Raw genomic sequence first — 15303 nt, forward strand, 5'->3', positions numbered from 1 at the left:
TAAGTTAATATATAATTATATATACAGTACCTAATTTATATATAATACTGTAGAGACGATAGCAAACTCAATTTAGCCGCTCCGTAGCGTGGCGGAGAAAAGTAGTTTGGCTGCTCATCCACTATTGGTCCAGATTCTATCAATCTTGTTGCGAAATGAGTCGGCGATGACGTTTTAGGAGTTCCTTTATACGTATGTTGCTACAAATTTTTCGCTACGTTATAGGGGGGTCGACTGTACTTGGAGATATGTGAATGAGGAAGAATTACTAAATAAAGCTGGAGTTGTGACTCAAAGGATTATAGACTCAAATTTGGGGAAAGGAGAGAAAGGTTAAATAGAACTTCTGTTATGCAAATATTGACCCTTAATTTTCCAACCTTTCTCACTTCTTTATCTTTTGTCCTATAATCCTTTGAGTCACAACTCCAGCTTTATTTAGTATTCCTTCCAGCATTGCAAGATTTGGCTACATTTTTTTTTAGTTTGACATAAAAAAATATCATTTGGCACTATGGCTACATATTATTTAAATAAAAATGCACGAAACACCATTTTAGAGACCCAAATAAAACATATTTGTGTTTTTCATTAAAAGGGAGAATCTATTTCTAAGTAAAAATTGAAAGTGTCTGAGAAGTAAAGTTTTAAAACTTATTATTATAATCTAGACATGTTAATCCTTAAATATACAAGTATGATTAAGGGCCACAAGTATATATTATATATACTTGGAAGGTTGGACACCCCTGGTTTACACTGTCGTACAAATGACTATAAATGAATGAAACGAACACTAACTGAAACAAAATATTGTTTGCATCATACTAAGTTAGAACCTTTTAACCAATCACTAGAGTTTGGCAAAAGTTGAGATATTCTCAACTCCTAACGAACCTAGCTTAAAGCTCGGCCTATAATTTCAGATATTTTATCAAAAAACTGAATAAAATACAGTTTGAATATTTTTATATGTGCAAAATAAGTTGTCTATATATGCCTGGCTGACATGATGGGCATTTGTCATTCTTGGAGAGTGCAAAAAGGTTTTTATTGCATATGATTGCTTACCCTATGCCTCACACAAGTGTACCCAACTCAAACCAATAGAGAGTTGCAATGGTTTTGAGACCCGGCCAAGGTTGCCCAGGAGCATGATGTCAAGAGAAGGCCAATATTAATATTAATATTTAGCTTTAATCACAAGACATCATACCAGAACATATACCACCAGGAACAGTCTTTAGAGCTCTTGGCCAAGTCAAGACAAACCATACACTGTGGGCTATATGATGTATGCCTTTATGTAAGGAAGCCTGTGGTTTGTATACATCTTATCTTCTCTCATAGGAGATGGTATCATTCATGGAGTCAAGACAATCAGGGTCATATTCTCATTGTCATTTCATCTGGAGAGAACAGGGAACCTGTTATCTCCCTTCCAACATTAGAGAATGAGACATCTTAGGACGTGGCTTGTTATTTGTGTGGAAAGGCATTCACACTCCATGTGTTTGAGATATGAACATTGAATGCTCTACAGTACAGAGATGATGTCAGACTTTCTCAGGAAGTTGTCGTTCCATAATTTTAGTTGATTTTGATAAACATCTAGACTTCTTAATAATGTGCCTGTTTATACTTCAAATTTAGTTTGGATACATTAAACTCTGCTTGGGGGTGTCAGCATATATTAATCTTTACATAAGAAGTGTAAAGAAAGGAACTATAACCCATTCTTTGAGTTTCTTGTTACTCATCACTAAACTTTCTGTAATGTTGCAGTACAAACAAATTGCACAATGTTCAATTGTATTGTTTGGCAGAAAAATTTTATTTTTGTGTTTCAGGCTGATGTTCTGGACTGAGAGCAGTACGCTGCCAAAGATAGAGAGTGCGTGGATGGACGGCAACAAGCGGAAGACTCTGGTGGATGAAAAGCTGGGCCATCCCACGGGTCTGACGGTGGATTATGCCCAAAATCACAGAATCTACTGGTGCGACACAAAGGAGAATGTCATAGAGTCGATGAATGTGGATGGATCCGATCGCAAGATCGTGCTCGGAGGAGGTGGGTCATCTGCACCAACTTTCTTTGTGGGTTCTATCCAGGACTGAATTTAATAAATTTTCCATTTCAGATTTACATCATCCTTCTGGCCTGGACATTTTTGAGGATCACATGTACTGGATTGAGAAGGATTCCGGAGAAATATATCACCAGGACAAATTTGGAAGGGGTGTCAAAGTCCGCGCAAGACGGAGTTTGGAAGTAACACCCGCCGGCGTCAAGATATATCACCAGCAGAAATATAACATGTCGAGTGCGTTTGTATTCTGTCAATATAAATACGTCCTTGTGAAATAATTTTGCAACATGTAGATGATATCTTTTAGGAATTGTCTAATTTATTTTCTCTCATATACAGTTACCAACAGATGTTCCACCACATCTTGCACTCATCTCTGCCTGTTGATTCCTCGAGGATACCAGTGTGCCTGTCCCGACGGCACTCTGTTTGAAGGAGGGAGCCTAGAATCTTGCAATGCAGGTACGTTTTTGCAAATTCTTTTTTACCTCTAGTGTTACTCGTCACTGAAATGTTTATCCAACAGGATTTGAGAATCCCAAACCCCAACCCGAAAGGTGTCTGTGTGAAAATGGAGGCTACTGCGAGTTGGTGGCGGGCAAAATAATCTGCAGATGTCCAGAAAATTTCGTGGGGGTACACTGCAGCGTAATGGTGCAGCAGGGTGCCATCAGCCTGGCCTCTCATAGTAGTAAGTATAGCGAGTATTACGATCCACCGTGAGGAATTTTACTTATTAAAATACTTTGCCATCGTCTTTCCAGATACTGCAGCCATCATCATCCCTATATTGGTCATATTGTTGATTTTAGTGACGGCCACGGGTCTTCTGTGTTTTTTCCGTCAGAAAAACTTGTACGTCACACCAGAAGTATAATTTACGTTATTCTTACAATGTGTTTTTAACACTTAATTGTTCTTAAATTTCAGAAAATCAGGCAGCTTGGTCAATCACAATCAAAGCGTTTCCTTCCGCATCGGAACAAACGTGGAGCTACCCACTCCATCTTTACGAAACGGCACCCAAGATAACATCTATAAGGTATTTTCCCAAAAATACGCGTAGAGAAAACCGCGTAATTATTTAACTAACCTCTTCTCCAATATCCTCAAAGCAGGAACCACTGGATGCAGAATTCCACTTGGAAGACACCGAAAAACCTACCGATTTCAGCAATCCCATGTACGACGCCATCGATACGATGGGGGTGGAGCCCACCGACAAAGAGGTGGGACTGTACGAGGTTCCCGGAGAACTGATGGACAAAAACGCCTTCGGTTCCGTCTACAACGGAGGAAAGGCGGCCATCCTCACGCCCTCCGACGTAGTACACTGGTCCTCGCCGCCCATCTAGATCCGCCAGACGTCGCTAGACCCCGTGACGACGGACAGTGATAAAGATACTCAGAAACTGGTAGAGGAGAAATCTGAGTGTTGAGACGTACTGGAATATATATACATATATAAACAAAGCAATAAACTCTTAAAACAGACAAAAGATAACAATTTGCACCGAAGGTGATGAGAAATAACCCGTTGTCTGGCGTAAACAAAACGACAAGGACCAACGTCACAGAACTTATAGCGACAGGAAGTGCAAATATGGCCGCATGGCTGTGATGACGAGTTTACCTAGTGTGCAGCAATGTCATTATTTCCCCACATATTGTCGAATATCTCTTGTTAAAACAGCCAAGTGTATCACGTTGCCTTGCACCGATCGAGTCATTTTTTTTTAATTAGTAATTTTTTTTCTTGCTCGAACTGTTAACATTAAAAGTAAGGATAAGGTACATTACATCTTTCGTTATTTTTTTGTTTTAAGCTTTTTCGATAACGTTCGGGTCGTAACAATTGCAAAACAAACAAGTCCTCCAATCACACACAGCCGGATAAACGCATAACGACGTCACATATGTAGTGTTTTTTTTAAAAAAAATAAAAATTATAATATATTTTTTTAACCCGACCGAATCGGCGTCGATCCGATTATCAGAAAATTCTGCTCCGTTTTCGAAATTCGGAAAAAATCTTCCGAGACTGGAAACGGTTGGCACGCACTCCTCGGCTCAATCCACGCGCTGCGTATGGAAAATGAAAATGTGATACTTCTGCAGATATCAATGAATTGTATATGGAATGGCATATGTACAAAAATTAAAAAAGAGTATAAGTTGTTTACGGGGGTGTTGGTGTCCTGTCGATTTCCCGAAACACTAGCTTTCACATCTTTTGTTATTTTACACTCCATTTAATACCTCAAACAACCATTTACACACGTGTACACCCATGGAATCTCGCGGTCAGACTATATATGATTCGATTTACCAGAACGTCGGGATTAACGGAAAATGGCTTCTGTTATCGACAAAAAAAAATCGTATGGAATGCGATAACAGAATATTTTGTCTCCAAACTAAATTTGCTAAAATTATTTTTAAAACCGAGGCACAGCCTGCAATTCGAAATAAAAACAGTGGGCGCTGCGCAAGACGTTGCGTTGGTTGGCGCGTGCGACGTGAGTAGACGAAAGTCCTCTGTGATGTCGCCATCGTTACTTACACGGGCGTCTCTGTGAAATGGCCTGTCGTAGCCTGGGCGAAAGTTTGGACGGAGACGGGGCGGAATCCACGTCGGTCGACCTGGCCCTTCTCAGTCTGCCAACCGGAACGATCCGCCACAGAATGCTGACTTCCGCGAAACGATGCGTTGACCTGCAGCATTAAAAATATACGATTTAAAAGTGCCGTGTTAATTAACAATTAATTATTATTATTATTAAAACGTTACGAAGTTAAATAATCATTTAGGAATATTTTGGTGTTTTATACGTACGAAATCTTTTTATAATTACCCAATTTGAGTCCGACGGATGTTTATTTCGATTTGTATACTTTCAATACTTAACTTGTATTATAAGACAGTACACTTTTAACGGGCTGCAATTCGATGGTCCTCTTTGCGAGGGAAAATATTATTTTGAAGTTAATCGTCTTTCTAAGCGATAACTTTCCGGCAGAATCTTTCTAACGTCGTTTTTTCTTTTAGAGATCGGCAAATCCAGTAGGGCCTCGATTTAACGGACAAAATTTCCGATCCGTATGTTACGTGCGAAAATAACCGCCCCGTTAATTTAATTAAGTATAAAATGCGTTTTATACGTAATTAAATTAGCAGGTTCTTGTTATTTTTTCAAATCCAATTTCAAATTATTTCGTTAAATACAATTAAAGTGTATTTAATCCCAAAAAATATATTTCGATTTAGATCGTATACTGTGCTTGTTTATTACAGTCTACATTAACAATTAATTAATAAAAAACTACATTAACAGTAATACACATAGAAGACTTCTGTGAATTAAACTTCTCTTGCATAATTTCAATTAAACAAAAGTAAACACAGATTAAAAAAACGGACATAGTTTAATTGGCGTACTGGGAAAACCTACTTTATTATATTTATATAACGCACACCCCTCGCCCCAATTAGCCCGTTAAATCGAGGTTTTATTATACGTTTTTTGCCTGGTACGACTCCTGTTAGCTGGCTGGTCACCCGGTACCTTTCGCCCACGCGCATAATTTACATTTCACGCACGGCCGGTGGTTTCGTAGCTTTCCTCGCTTCGTAGTATACGGATCCGTGACAAAAATATTGTTTCTTCCATATTAAACGGCCAGGAACGATTATTATCATAATTAAAAAAGTTAAATTCCTCAAATTTACCGTTATTTTAGGCGGGGGAAACTGTGAAACTTCCGTGTCAATTAATCGACGTTTGTGTCACGAACGACTGAACCAAAAATGCCAGGATAACGATTCGGAAGAACATTATGTAAACAAAGACCAAGGTCAAAAAATATTTTCGTCACTGGTGGAGTAAAAATGGCCTTATTAATTCACGTGTATTTAATGTTTTATATCTATTTTGTGTATCTATGAACTCTTGCACTTTGATTTACAAATTTAAACTGAAATCTTAAATATAATACTATCGTTTAAAAATGTATATACAGTATTTAAATATGAAGAATAAACAACGGGTTTGATAAAACAAATTAAGCAAACGTTTAGCAATATATTTTTGTATTCCACATTTCTGAAAAGCCAACGATATTAATTAAACTTTCATATACGTATCGCTTGCACGCAATTCAAACGTATTAAGGCTCCTTAAACACGTGCTGAGTCACGCGCCATTGTAGGCCGAGTCTGTTGCCACGTGTTTGCTGTAATTTTAAGAAGAAATGGGTGGTTGTTCTACAGTTAATTGCACAAACCATTGCATTACGAACAATAGTTATTGGGTTTATTACTTTTTAATGTGTATGGTAATTAATGATTTTACTTTTTAATTAAATATATTACACACATTTATATTTCGTTAAATTTAGACTAAATCCTTACTGAACCCTTGAGTGAATTCTTAATTTAAGTACTGTAATTACTATTATTAACATTTTTTAATTAAATCATTTCTAATTAGTGTGATCATAATTAAGGTGATTATTTCTATTATACTGCATTTTTTATATTTATGTTACACTATCTCAATACATCCATACTTTAAATAATCGTATATGTTGATACAGTATTTATAATAAACAATGAATTCATAACGCTTGTACTCGGCAAAAACGCTGAAATGTCTCATTTTGCATTAGATAAAAATGTATATTGTTTACAAGTTGGTTATTCTAATAAATAACGATATCTTCGGAAAATTATAACATGTTAAAATTTATTCATAACTTTCATGTCATAAATTTTGAAAATAACTTGTGATACCGTTATGAAAGTAATAGCTTTGTATGTTTTAACATGTGTCCATTACACTTTCAATATGCCACGCGCTGAAGTGTTGGCCTAAAAATAGTTACAGCCTGGATTCTAGGAGCCCTAAAACGTATATAACCACGATGGCCAATTGGCTCGTGAGCTGCACATGCCACTTCTACACCCTTATTGCGATTCGTGACTCCATATAGTTACACAATTTCTTTTTACGTGCTACTTACATACGTAGTATTGTATAACTATAGTGGAGCTGTAATCGAAGTCTAAAAGAGCTGTAGTTTGGCCACCGTGGACATATAATAAACTTTTATCAGATTCGTAAACGACGAGAGTAAAGACAAAATTTGTGTACATTACCGGAAACGGTTCCGAAATACTATTGATACTTTCGTCTCTCGTATTGGCGCTGCTTGTCTCGGAGAAAAGAAACAAAAGATTAGTGACCGGATTATAATTATAATGTTTTCGTAGATATTTTCAAGCTTTGCAAAGTTTTTTGTAAGCTTAAAATTATCGTTACGCTACTTATTATTCTAGAAATAAAAATTTAAATTTGTCGATTATTTTTCTCATATTTAGAAAATTTTTACTACTGTATTATCTACTTAAGTTAAAACTAACATCTATAGAGTTATCGATGTAAAATTGTAATGTATTCCATTTACCATGCGGATTGTTTGGTATCTGTACGAAAAACTGCTTTAGTAGCGAATAAGCACTTTCATTTTGTTTTCGGTTAACACAATATCTTGTTATATGCATTAAATATGTGTGGCCATGGATTCAATGTGTGACCGGATGCGGTTCAAGCGTCACGATGCAGCTTGTGCAAGACGTCAATTTGAAGTTTTTAAGTAAAGATAACATCACTGCATTTTCACAAAAGTGAATAAAATTGTTAAAATTGTTACATCATGCTACATCAATGCCCATGCAACATAACAGACTGGTCGACAATTAACTAACAAAAAATTGTATGTTATTCAGTAGAACTTCGTCTAATTTACCAATAAGCTGAAACTGGTGACAATTGACACTAGCACAAACAAACATCGTACGAACTTACTTCGGCAGATAGCATTAAATGCTACGTAATGGAGTAAGTACTGTACCGTACGTATGGTGTTTGCTTGTCAAATATTCTAATCATTTTAGGACTTGTCTATACTGATAAAAATAACCAAACGATAACATTAAAGAGCGTAAATAACACTACAACAAAACTACAATTAGTATATATTTTAGTTTTATTAATTCTAACATTAAGAAGGAAAGGCTTCCTACTTGGAATTTATCTTATTTTGGGAACGAGAAAACACTGGGCATAATGAAAACTTACACAGATATATCATCTGTGTCATTCTCTAAAGAGGTAAACCAATAAAATGGTTGAGGCAAAGTGTTTTATCGTCTTGAGAGCACGATAAAAAAGGAAGAGCGAGGTTGAGGCCGAAGTTTTCAACGCAAAAACGTGTACCTTCAATGTTCAACGCCGCCTTCCTGTAAGCCTAGAAGTTTCACAATGGCGTTTGGAACGTCGAGCATGATTCCACTGACGTTCCAAACGCTATTGCCATAAAACACTGGGCTTACAGGAAGGCGGCGCTGAACGTTCGACGTACACGTTTTCGCGTTGAAAACGTCGGTCGCAACCTCGCTAATATCTTTCTTTTTTATGCATGGTCGGCCATTTTCATATTAAATGTTAGTTCCGAGAGTTTTCAAAAGATTCGAAGTTGTCTTCGTCTCCGTTTTATGAAATGTGGACGTAAATTGTAAGTCATTCATTCTTCCAGCATTTGATGGACATGATTTGGATTAATCGACAGCATCACTTCAAATTGGCCTTTTTTTTCTGGCAAGTTGATAATGTGCAGTGAAGAATTGATTTTGATTCCATTTGGCAGTCATTTTCAAAATTAAACTTTTAACTCCTGTAGCAGTTAGCAGTTCCCACTTATCGTACATTTGCATAAATTTTCACTATGCCCATTGTTTTCACCATTTAGAAAGACATGTTTTGAAACTGTATTTCTCCTGATAGCATTTGTGCCATGTATTTACCTGATAGCAATAGTGGCCATGGAAATTGCATCGTCCATAAAATCCTATAGAAATGTCCTTATTTTTTAACGTATCGTTTTATTGTAGATCAGTAAGAAACTGTAAAGATTGCATCCTCCATGATGTCATAGACAGGAGAACGCTTTTCATTAACTTGCTAAGTCCTAGTACTATATCATCCATTGGTATAAAAGCTGAATGCAAGATTTGTAATGTCATCTGTATAACATGGGCTTATAAGCTTATTGTCGTACCAAGCCATTACCATTGAGTAAACGGTTTAACTGCAGCTTATATGGATTAAACAGCACGCGGACTTCAGCATTTGAATCTGTTATGTTTTAGGATAAATTTAAAATTAACTTGCAAGAATCTGACAGTAGAACCGTACATTAGTAATAGAAAAGACAAGGTTTATAACAGGAATTGCTTGATTCAGAGAGTAAAGTTTCCGATTAGTCAAAAGATGTGGAGATGCATATCCAGCAAAGGCGTTGGAAAACTAAACTTTATAAATGGGTCTGTGAATGCAGAGTGCTACAAAAACATCTTATCTGCCAAGCTAATTTCAGCAATTACAAAACAGTTTTGTGACACAAAATCCTGCATTCTCCTAGATGACTCTGCACCATGGCCTCTGTTTCAAGACAGAGAAAGGATATACTGTATTATATTTTGCTCACTATAGTCTGTTAGTGTTATTGTCATTAAGTGACAATAACACTAACAGATGCATTAAGTAAAAAGTTCCTACAAGAAACTGAAATCAGATGCTTATGCTGATCAGTTCTGATTTCAATCTGTTGAGAACTGCTAGCATATCGTGGGCACAACAATTGCAGAGGTGAAGCCTGAAAATAATTACAAACTACATGAATATACTATAAGAGCTTGATATAGAATACCTGAAGAAACTCATCCACTCCACATAGGAGCATTGAAAAGCTGTTATTAAAGCTCAAGATGTACTTCTAAAATATTTAAAACTTATTTAATGAAAAATAACTGTTCATGTTATGTTTTTCAGGAGTAATTACGCCATAAACTCTCTATTTTTTGTTTCTATAGCTACCAAATCTACCAAATGGAAAGTTCTTGAAACAGTATTCATTAACAGTACTGGCAAGCCAAGGTCTGAAATAATATTCATTTAATAATACCAAACAATCTGTCAGAATTTTTCTTATCGAGCTATATTAAGGCTAATTAATAATCATGAATTTATCATTAAACTGCAGGTTAAACCACTTACCTCTAGCCAAAGAAAGTTAGATAGAGGTAGATGGTTTAAGCTGCAATCTCATAATAAATTTAATAATTATAAATAAATAAATTTATTTATTTATAATTATTATATTATAAAAATCTGGCAGATTACAAATGCTTTCTGGTATATATCATAGGTGATGCAATTTCCAATTCTGCTACTCTGGTACACAGCTCAATATTATGGAAGATGTAATTATACTGGTAAACAATCTCTTATCCAAAATCTTATCCAAAATCTCTTTTTGGAATTTGGAATGATGATAATATATTTAAATGCAGCATACTGGCATCTATAAAAATAAGGATTCCCTAGGGTTCCACTAATTACTAGCATGACCGATAATGTCAAAAAGTCAAAAATTTTAAAATAAAAAAAATCACCTAATAAACAAATTATCCATAAGCAGCAGACACACATCTGACTTGTAAAGGACTAATGTTGTGCAGACTAAACACTCCATAAAAACCTTTGGTTTTTGGAATTTTATTTTTATTAGGAATTTATGTAGCTTGTGTAAGCTTTCTAGAAGTTGTAGCCCAAAGAAAAGACTCATTGAGATAACCATTTTAAATTATTCTACTAGATGTTTTGACAATATGTTGCCAAAACCTAAAAAAAATTATTAATGAGTCTTTAAGAACATGCTCATCATCATATATCATTCTTCATGTAGTGTAATTTATAATTAAATGTACTTCATTTTGGTTAGTCTAGAGAGCACTGTATCAAAATTAGACAATTTAGCCTAAAGCTTATAATAATAATAAACCCCAAACTACAAACTGGTGATTCCTTATTCCTTTATAACAAACAGGATTTATTTATTGTCTTTTGAAAACAAAATATTAATACATCTTATAAGGCAAGAAATACAATAAATAGTACTTTGCAATTTTAAGTATCTTTAAAATATTTTTGTTTTTTTATAAAGCTTGTAGTAAAAACTTTGGGCCAAAAACTTTATTTTGATCAAATGTTAAAGCCAGATTCTTATTGGGCTACTACAAAGCTAATTAATCAACCAGACGTTAAGAAATTTGAACTAGAGATAGGTAACTGTGCTGCCATTTGGTGTTGAATTTAATAATTAGAAATAAATAGATTTAATTTAGAATAATAGTGAAAGAACATTGTCCTGGAATGGAAATCAAACCCACAATTCCTGCTAACTGTGCAACTGCTTTGCCAGTTATGTTACCAAGATCTTTGTCTGATCTTTACTTTTACTTCCAGACCAATTAATTAATTAAATTTTGACATAACCATACTGCCCAATCTTCTCACCGACTTTTAATTTGAACACAAAGTAAAGATTGTACATAAGTCCAGGTACAGTAACTGGCATACCATGCAGTTACTGTAGTACATCTTTTAAATTGCTTGGCATGGTAAGCAAGAGTTGTAAGTTTGAGTTTTGTTCCAGGCCAATCTTTTCTTCCAGAATATTCTAAATTAAATTTATTTATTTCTAATTATTAAATTTAACATGTGGCAGCAGCTTAATCACCTATCTCTAGTCTAATTTGTTTAATATCCAATTAATAATTACCCTCACAATAGCCCAATAAGATCCACTTGTTATGTTTGATTAGTAGCATTCATCAGGTTGTTTGTATATCTAATTATATAAATTTATTTTGTATATAATCATCCAGAAGCTTAATTCATTTCTGCATATACATTACAGTATGTTTAACACTACTACAGTATAATTAGCTCATGCTACATAAATTCCTAAATAAAGTTTTACATGGAATTAAGAAGAAATATAAATTATTTATAAATTACTTGGCATCCCTACATAAATTACATAGGAACAACAAGTATTTGTTAAAAATTCCTGTCAAAATAGGAGTCACTTTCCAATTCAAAAGAACAATTTATTATAACTTTAATGCTTCATACAAAATTATACTTGTTTTTACATTTGTTCTAATTTTAATTATAAAAAAAAAGTTAAAAAATCTTATTAACAACTAATCCTGCAATTCTAGCAATTTAAAAAAGAGGAATTGTATAGTTAATAATCACAAAATCCAAATTATTTCCTCAAACAAATGTAAAAACAGATAGAAAACAAAAAGTTATCAAGTTATCAAAACTGACAAAGTTTTAAGTTTTTTGTTTATTTACACAATAAATACAGCAGCAGTATCCAATTACATAAATGTAATGATCGCTGCCAAGTAATGTAATTAAAGTGTACATAAGGACACGAATCTTCTTGTCATCGTAGTTAAAACCTATGAGTGCGTGCATTTAGTTTTGTATTTCGTAGTGCCATCTGCAAGTTAAAATATTATTAAATACTCAATGTAACTTATAAACTTCTTTAATCAATGACATTTACATTTCATGTGTTACGGTTTGGGTGTACATTTTAATTTTGTTAGCAGCTTGAAACAATTAAGCATTGTATTTTAAATATGAAACTGAAACATGCTATTTCAGTTTGCGAATCTATCAGGCAGTTGGAAATTAAAAAAAAAACAATGCATTGCTACGGTATTGCAAATTGGAAATTTGTAAATTCTGTAAGAATTTTGTCATGATTTTAAAAGATGCATTTAAGAAATATTTAAAGTTTTATAAGTGAAAATTTAACAATAAATATTTTTTTAATAATCAAATTTATACTTACGTCATTTGTTTTTTCTGCCGTAGATTGTTTGGTCTCAACACTGCTACTTCTTCCTAATGAGTTTTTCGATACTTTGGAAATTCTCGATCTTAAACTTTTCTTTTTTTCTTCCTTTTTTGTTTTACTTGATGAAAGACTTACAGTGTCCATATTTAATTTCATTACATCAAGACTTTGCGTTCTTAGCATTTTAAAAATTTATTTTTTAGCGTCGACTTCTTTGATTTACCATCCGCATCAACACTTTCTATACTCTCGAATGTACTACCTTCTCTCGATGGAAGTTCAGTTTGGTATCTTGTGCTCTCATCATAGCCAAGGACAGATCTTGATGTCCTACTACTGTAAGTATATTCCGATTCGGGAAGAGAAGTGTCAGATTCATATCCATGAGCAGAAAAGCGACCCAGATTAAATTTCAAACTCAGCTGACTTCCAGATGGACTTGACAAATTACTTTCGTCTCCGGATTCCCATATTTTATGCGAGTCGGGCATTCCAACAGTATAATCCAAAGAAAGACTTTTGCGATTGAGCGATTTTTGTCGAGGAGGCGGGCGAATAATCATGCTGGGTGGAGGAGCTGGGTAGTTAGTAAGTTTTTGTGGTGTTCGTCCAAACTTAGGTCCCACATCTTGTACAGAAATTGCTATAAAGATACATAAAAACACATTAATTTATTACATACTTATTAAAAAGTTTGATAGATAACTAAACAAAGTAACTCAAAACATTAATACGGTACTTATATTGAATTATTTAGGATAAAATATCTGTAAATTAATATTACATATTGACAATACATAAAATAAATAAGTATTGCTCCTAAAATTACAATTATAGATATATATATATAAAAAAATATATCCTTTCTGTCAAGACATTAAGGAAATTAATAATTTTAAGAAATTGCTATTCACACTCAGATGGCCAAAGCAATAATATTCAAGTCTGGGTTCAATGCTCAGAAATTTTATGAATAATTTCATCTGAATAATATTAGAATCTGTCTTTATAATTTTATCAAACCCACAATGGATATGAAAATAGATCTCTTAGAACATGAAAAGTTCTCTTAGAGTGAAAATATTTTTAAAAAAAATCAGATTGATTAATCAGAAACATGTAAAAAAAGTCATCATGATGGGAAATTCAAACTTTCCTGGATTATTATTTTGTTCACGAGTATTGTCAGATTAATGAATTTTACTTTCTGAATCCCTACTTACTGGGTCCCTAGGATGCAACCTAGTCAGTCTATAGCTAAATCTGACACTGAACTGGCCCAATTTACTAATGCAAAGTAAATCCTAAAAACTCAACATGGCTAATCTGTTGGCCATGTGTGAATCCACAAACGACTATGGGTGTTCGCTGGTTTTATCCACTCAGTTAATGAAGTATACTTATTGGGCTGCAATTTGAAAAAACTGTACAGCTATAAATTCCCAGCCATCCATCCATCTCTGTCATTCATTAATCACGAGAATGTTGCTAGATAGATAAAAGTTGAAACCAGATATGGAAACCATAAGAGAAAGAAGACCAAGGGCCATATTGTGGTCACTGTCTCTGGTCTCTCGTCTCTCACAACCCAGTCGCTGATTGGCTAATCATTTGGATTAGCCAATCAGTGACTGGCTTGCGAGATATGAACTTCTGATTTGTACCACAAGTCATGTTATTTCAATTAAAAAATTTTCCCCTGAAGAGTTAGATACATGGTACTGGTATGACTATTGCTAACAGGAAAAGTATGATGTACAGGAGAAAAACAATAATACCGTCATTCCATATACTCCATGCAGGCAAGTGCTATGTACTTACCTGTCTCAGTAATGGCATAATGGCACCTTTAAAAAGGTCTATCTATCTATCTAATCTATCTAAAGGTTTAATCTATCTATCTAATCTATAGATAGATAGATTAAACTAATTATGTACAATAAAATATATTTTCTAATGACGCAAATAAAAATGCATTAAATAATCTTCAAGTTATAAATGAAACAATAATCGTGATATAATTTTATGAATAATCTTACCTTCGAACCGATGATCTTTTAGCCGCATCATCTTCGGGAATCGTAATAGTTATCGTTTGGATTTGTTCCAATTTCTTTTTTAACTAAAAATTAATTGGTTATTAATAAAAAATCTTTCACTCTTAAATCCTAAATGTATGTAGAATAAATTTTGTGCAGGATTAATTTACCATATCTGCTACTTTACTTGCTTCATCTAAATTAGATTGATTCAAAGTTAACCTAGAGTAAGATTTTCTTCTCTCTAAACTGGAAACTGCTTCAGGAGTCGAGTCAAATTTAATTAAAGCTGTCAATCTTTTAATCTAATGAAAATATTTTAATATGAAGTCGTAATTATTTTTTTCAATGCTATTATTTTAAAATAAAAATGAGTTAAATTTACTTTTATT

The 15303-nt window shown here is 34.0% G+C and overlaps 1 protein-coding gene and 1 pseudogene across 1 annotated transcript; one reads left to right on the forward strand and one right to left on the reverse strand.

Moving 5' to 3' along the window:
• Positions 1–1497: 1497 nt before the first annotated feature.
• Positions 1498–4270, forward strand: LOC111640602 (low-density lipoprotein receptor-related protein 2-like). Its single transcript, XM_023386628.1, has 7 exons — positions 1498–2071; positions 2142–2324; positions 2430–2552; positions 2617–2781; positions 2855–2945; positions 3021–3132; positions 3206–4270. Exons 1-7 carry the CDS (start codon positions 1777–1779, stop codon positions 3443–3445), a joined length of 1209 nt encoding a protein of 402 aa, XP_023242396.1. The 5' UTR covers positions 1498–1776; the 3' UTR covers positions 3446–4270.
• A 235-nt stretch (positions 4271–4505) lies between these two features.
• Positions 4506–15303, reverse strand: part of LOC111640594 — a 68451-nt pseudogene continuing 57653 nt past the window's right edge.

The sequence above is a fragment of the Centruroides sculpturatus genome, unplaced genomic scaffold (assembly GCF_000671375.1).
Source record: "Centruroides sculpturatus isolate CEXI.00-Female unplaced genomic scaffold, Cexi_2.0 scaffold1365, whole genome shotgun sequence".
NCBI lineage: Eukaryota > Metazoa > Arthropoda > Arachnida > Scorpiones > Buthidae > Centruroides > Centruroides sculpturatus.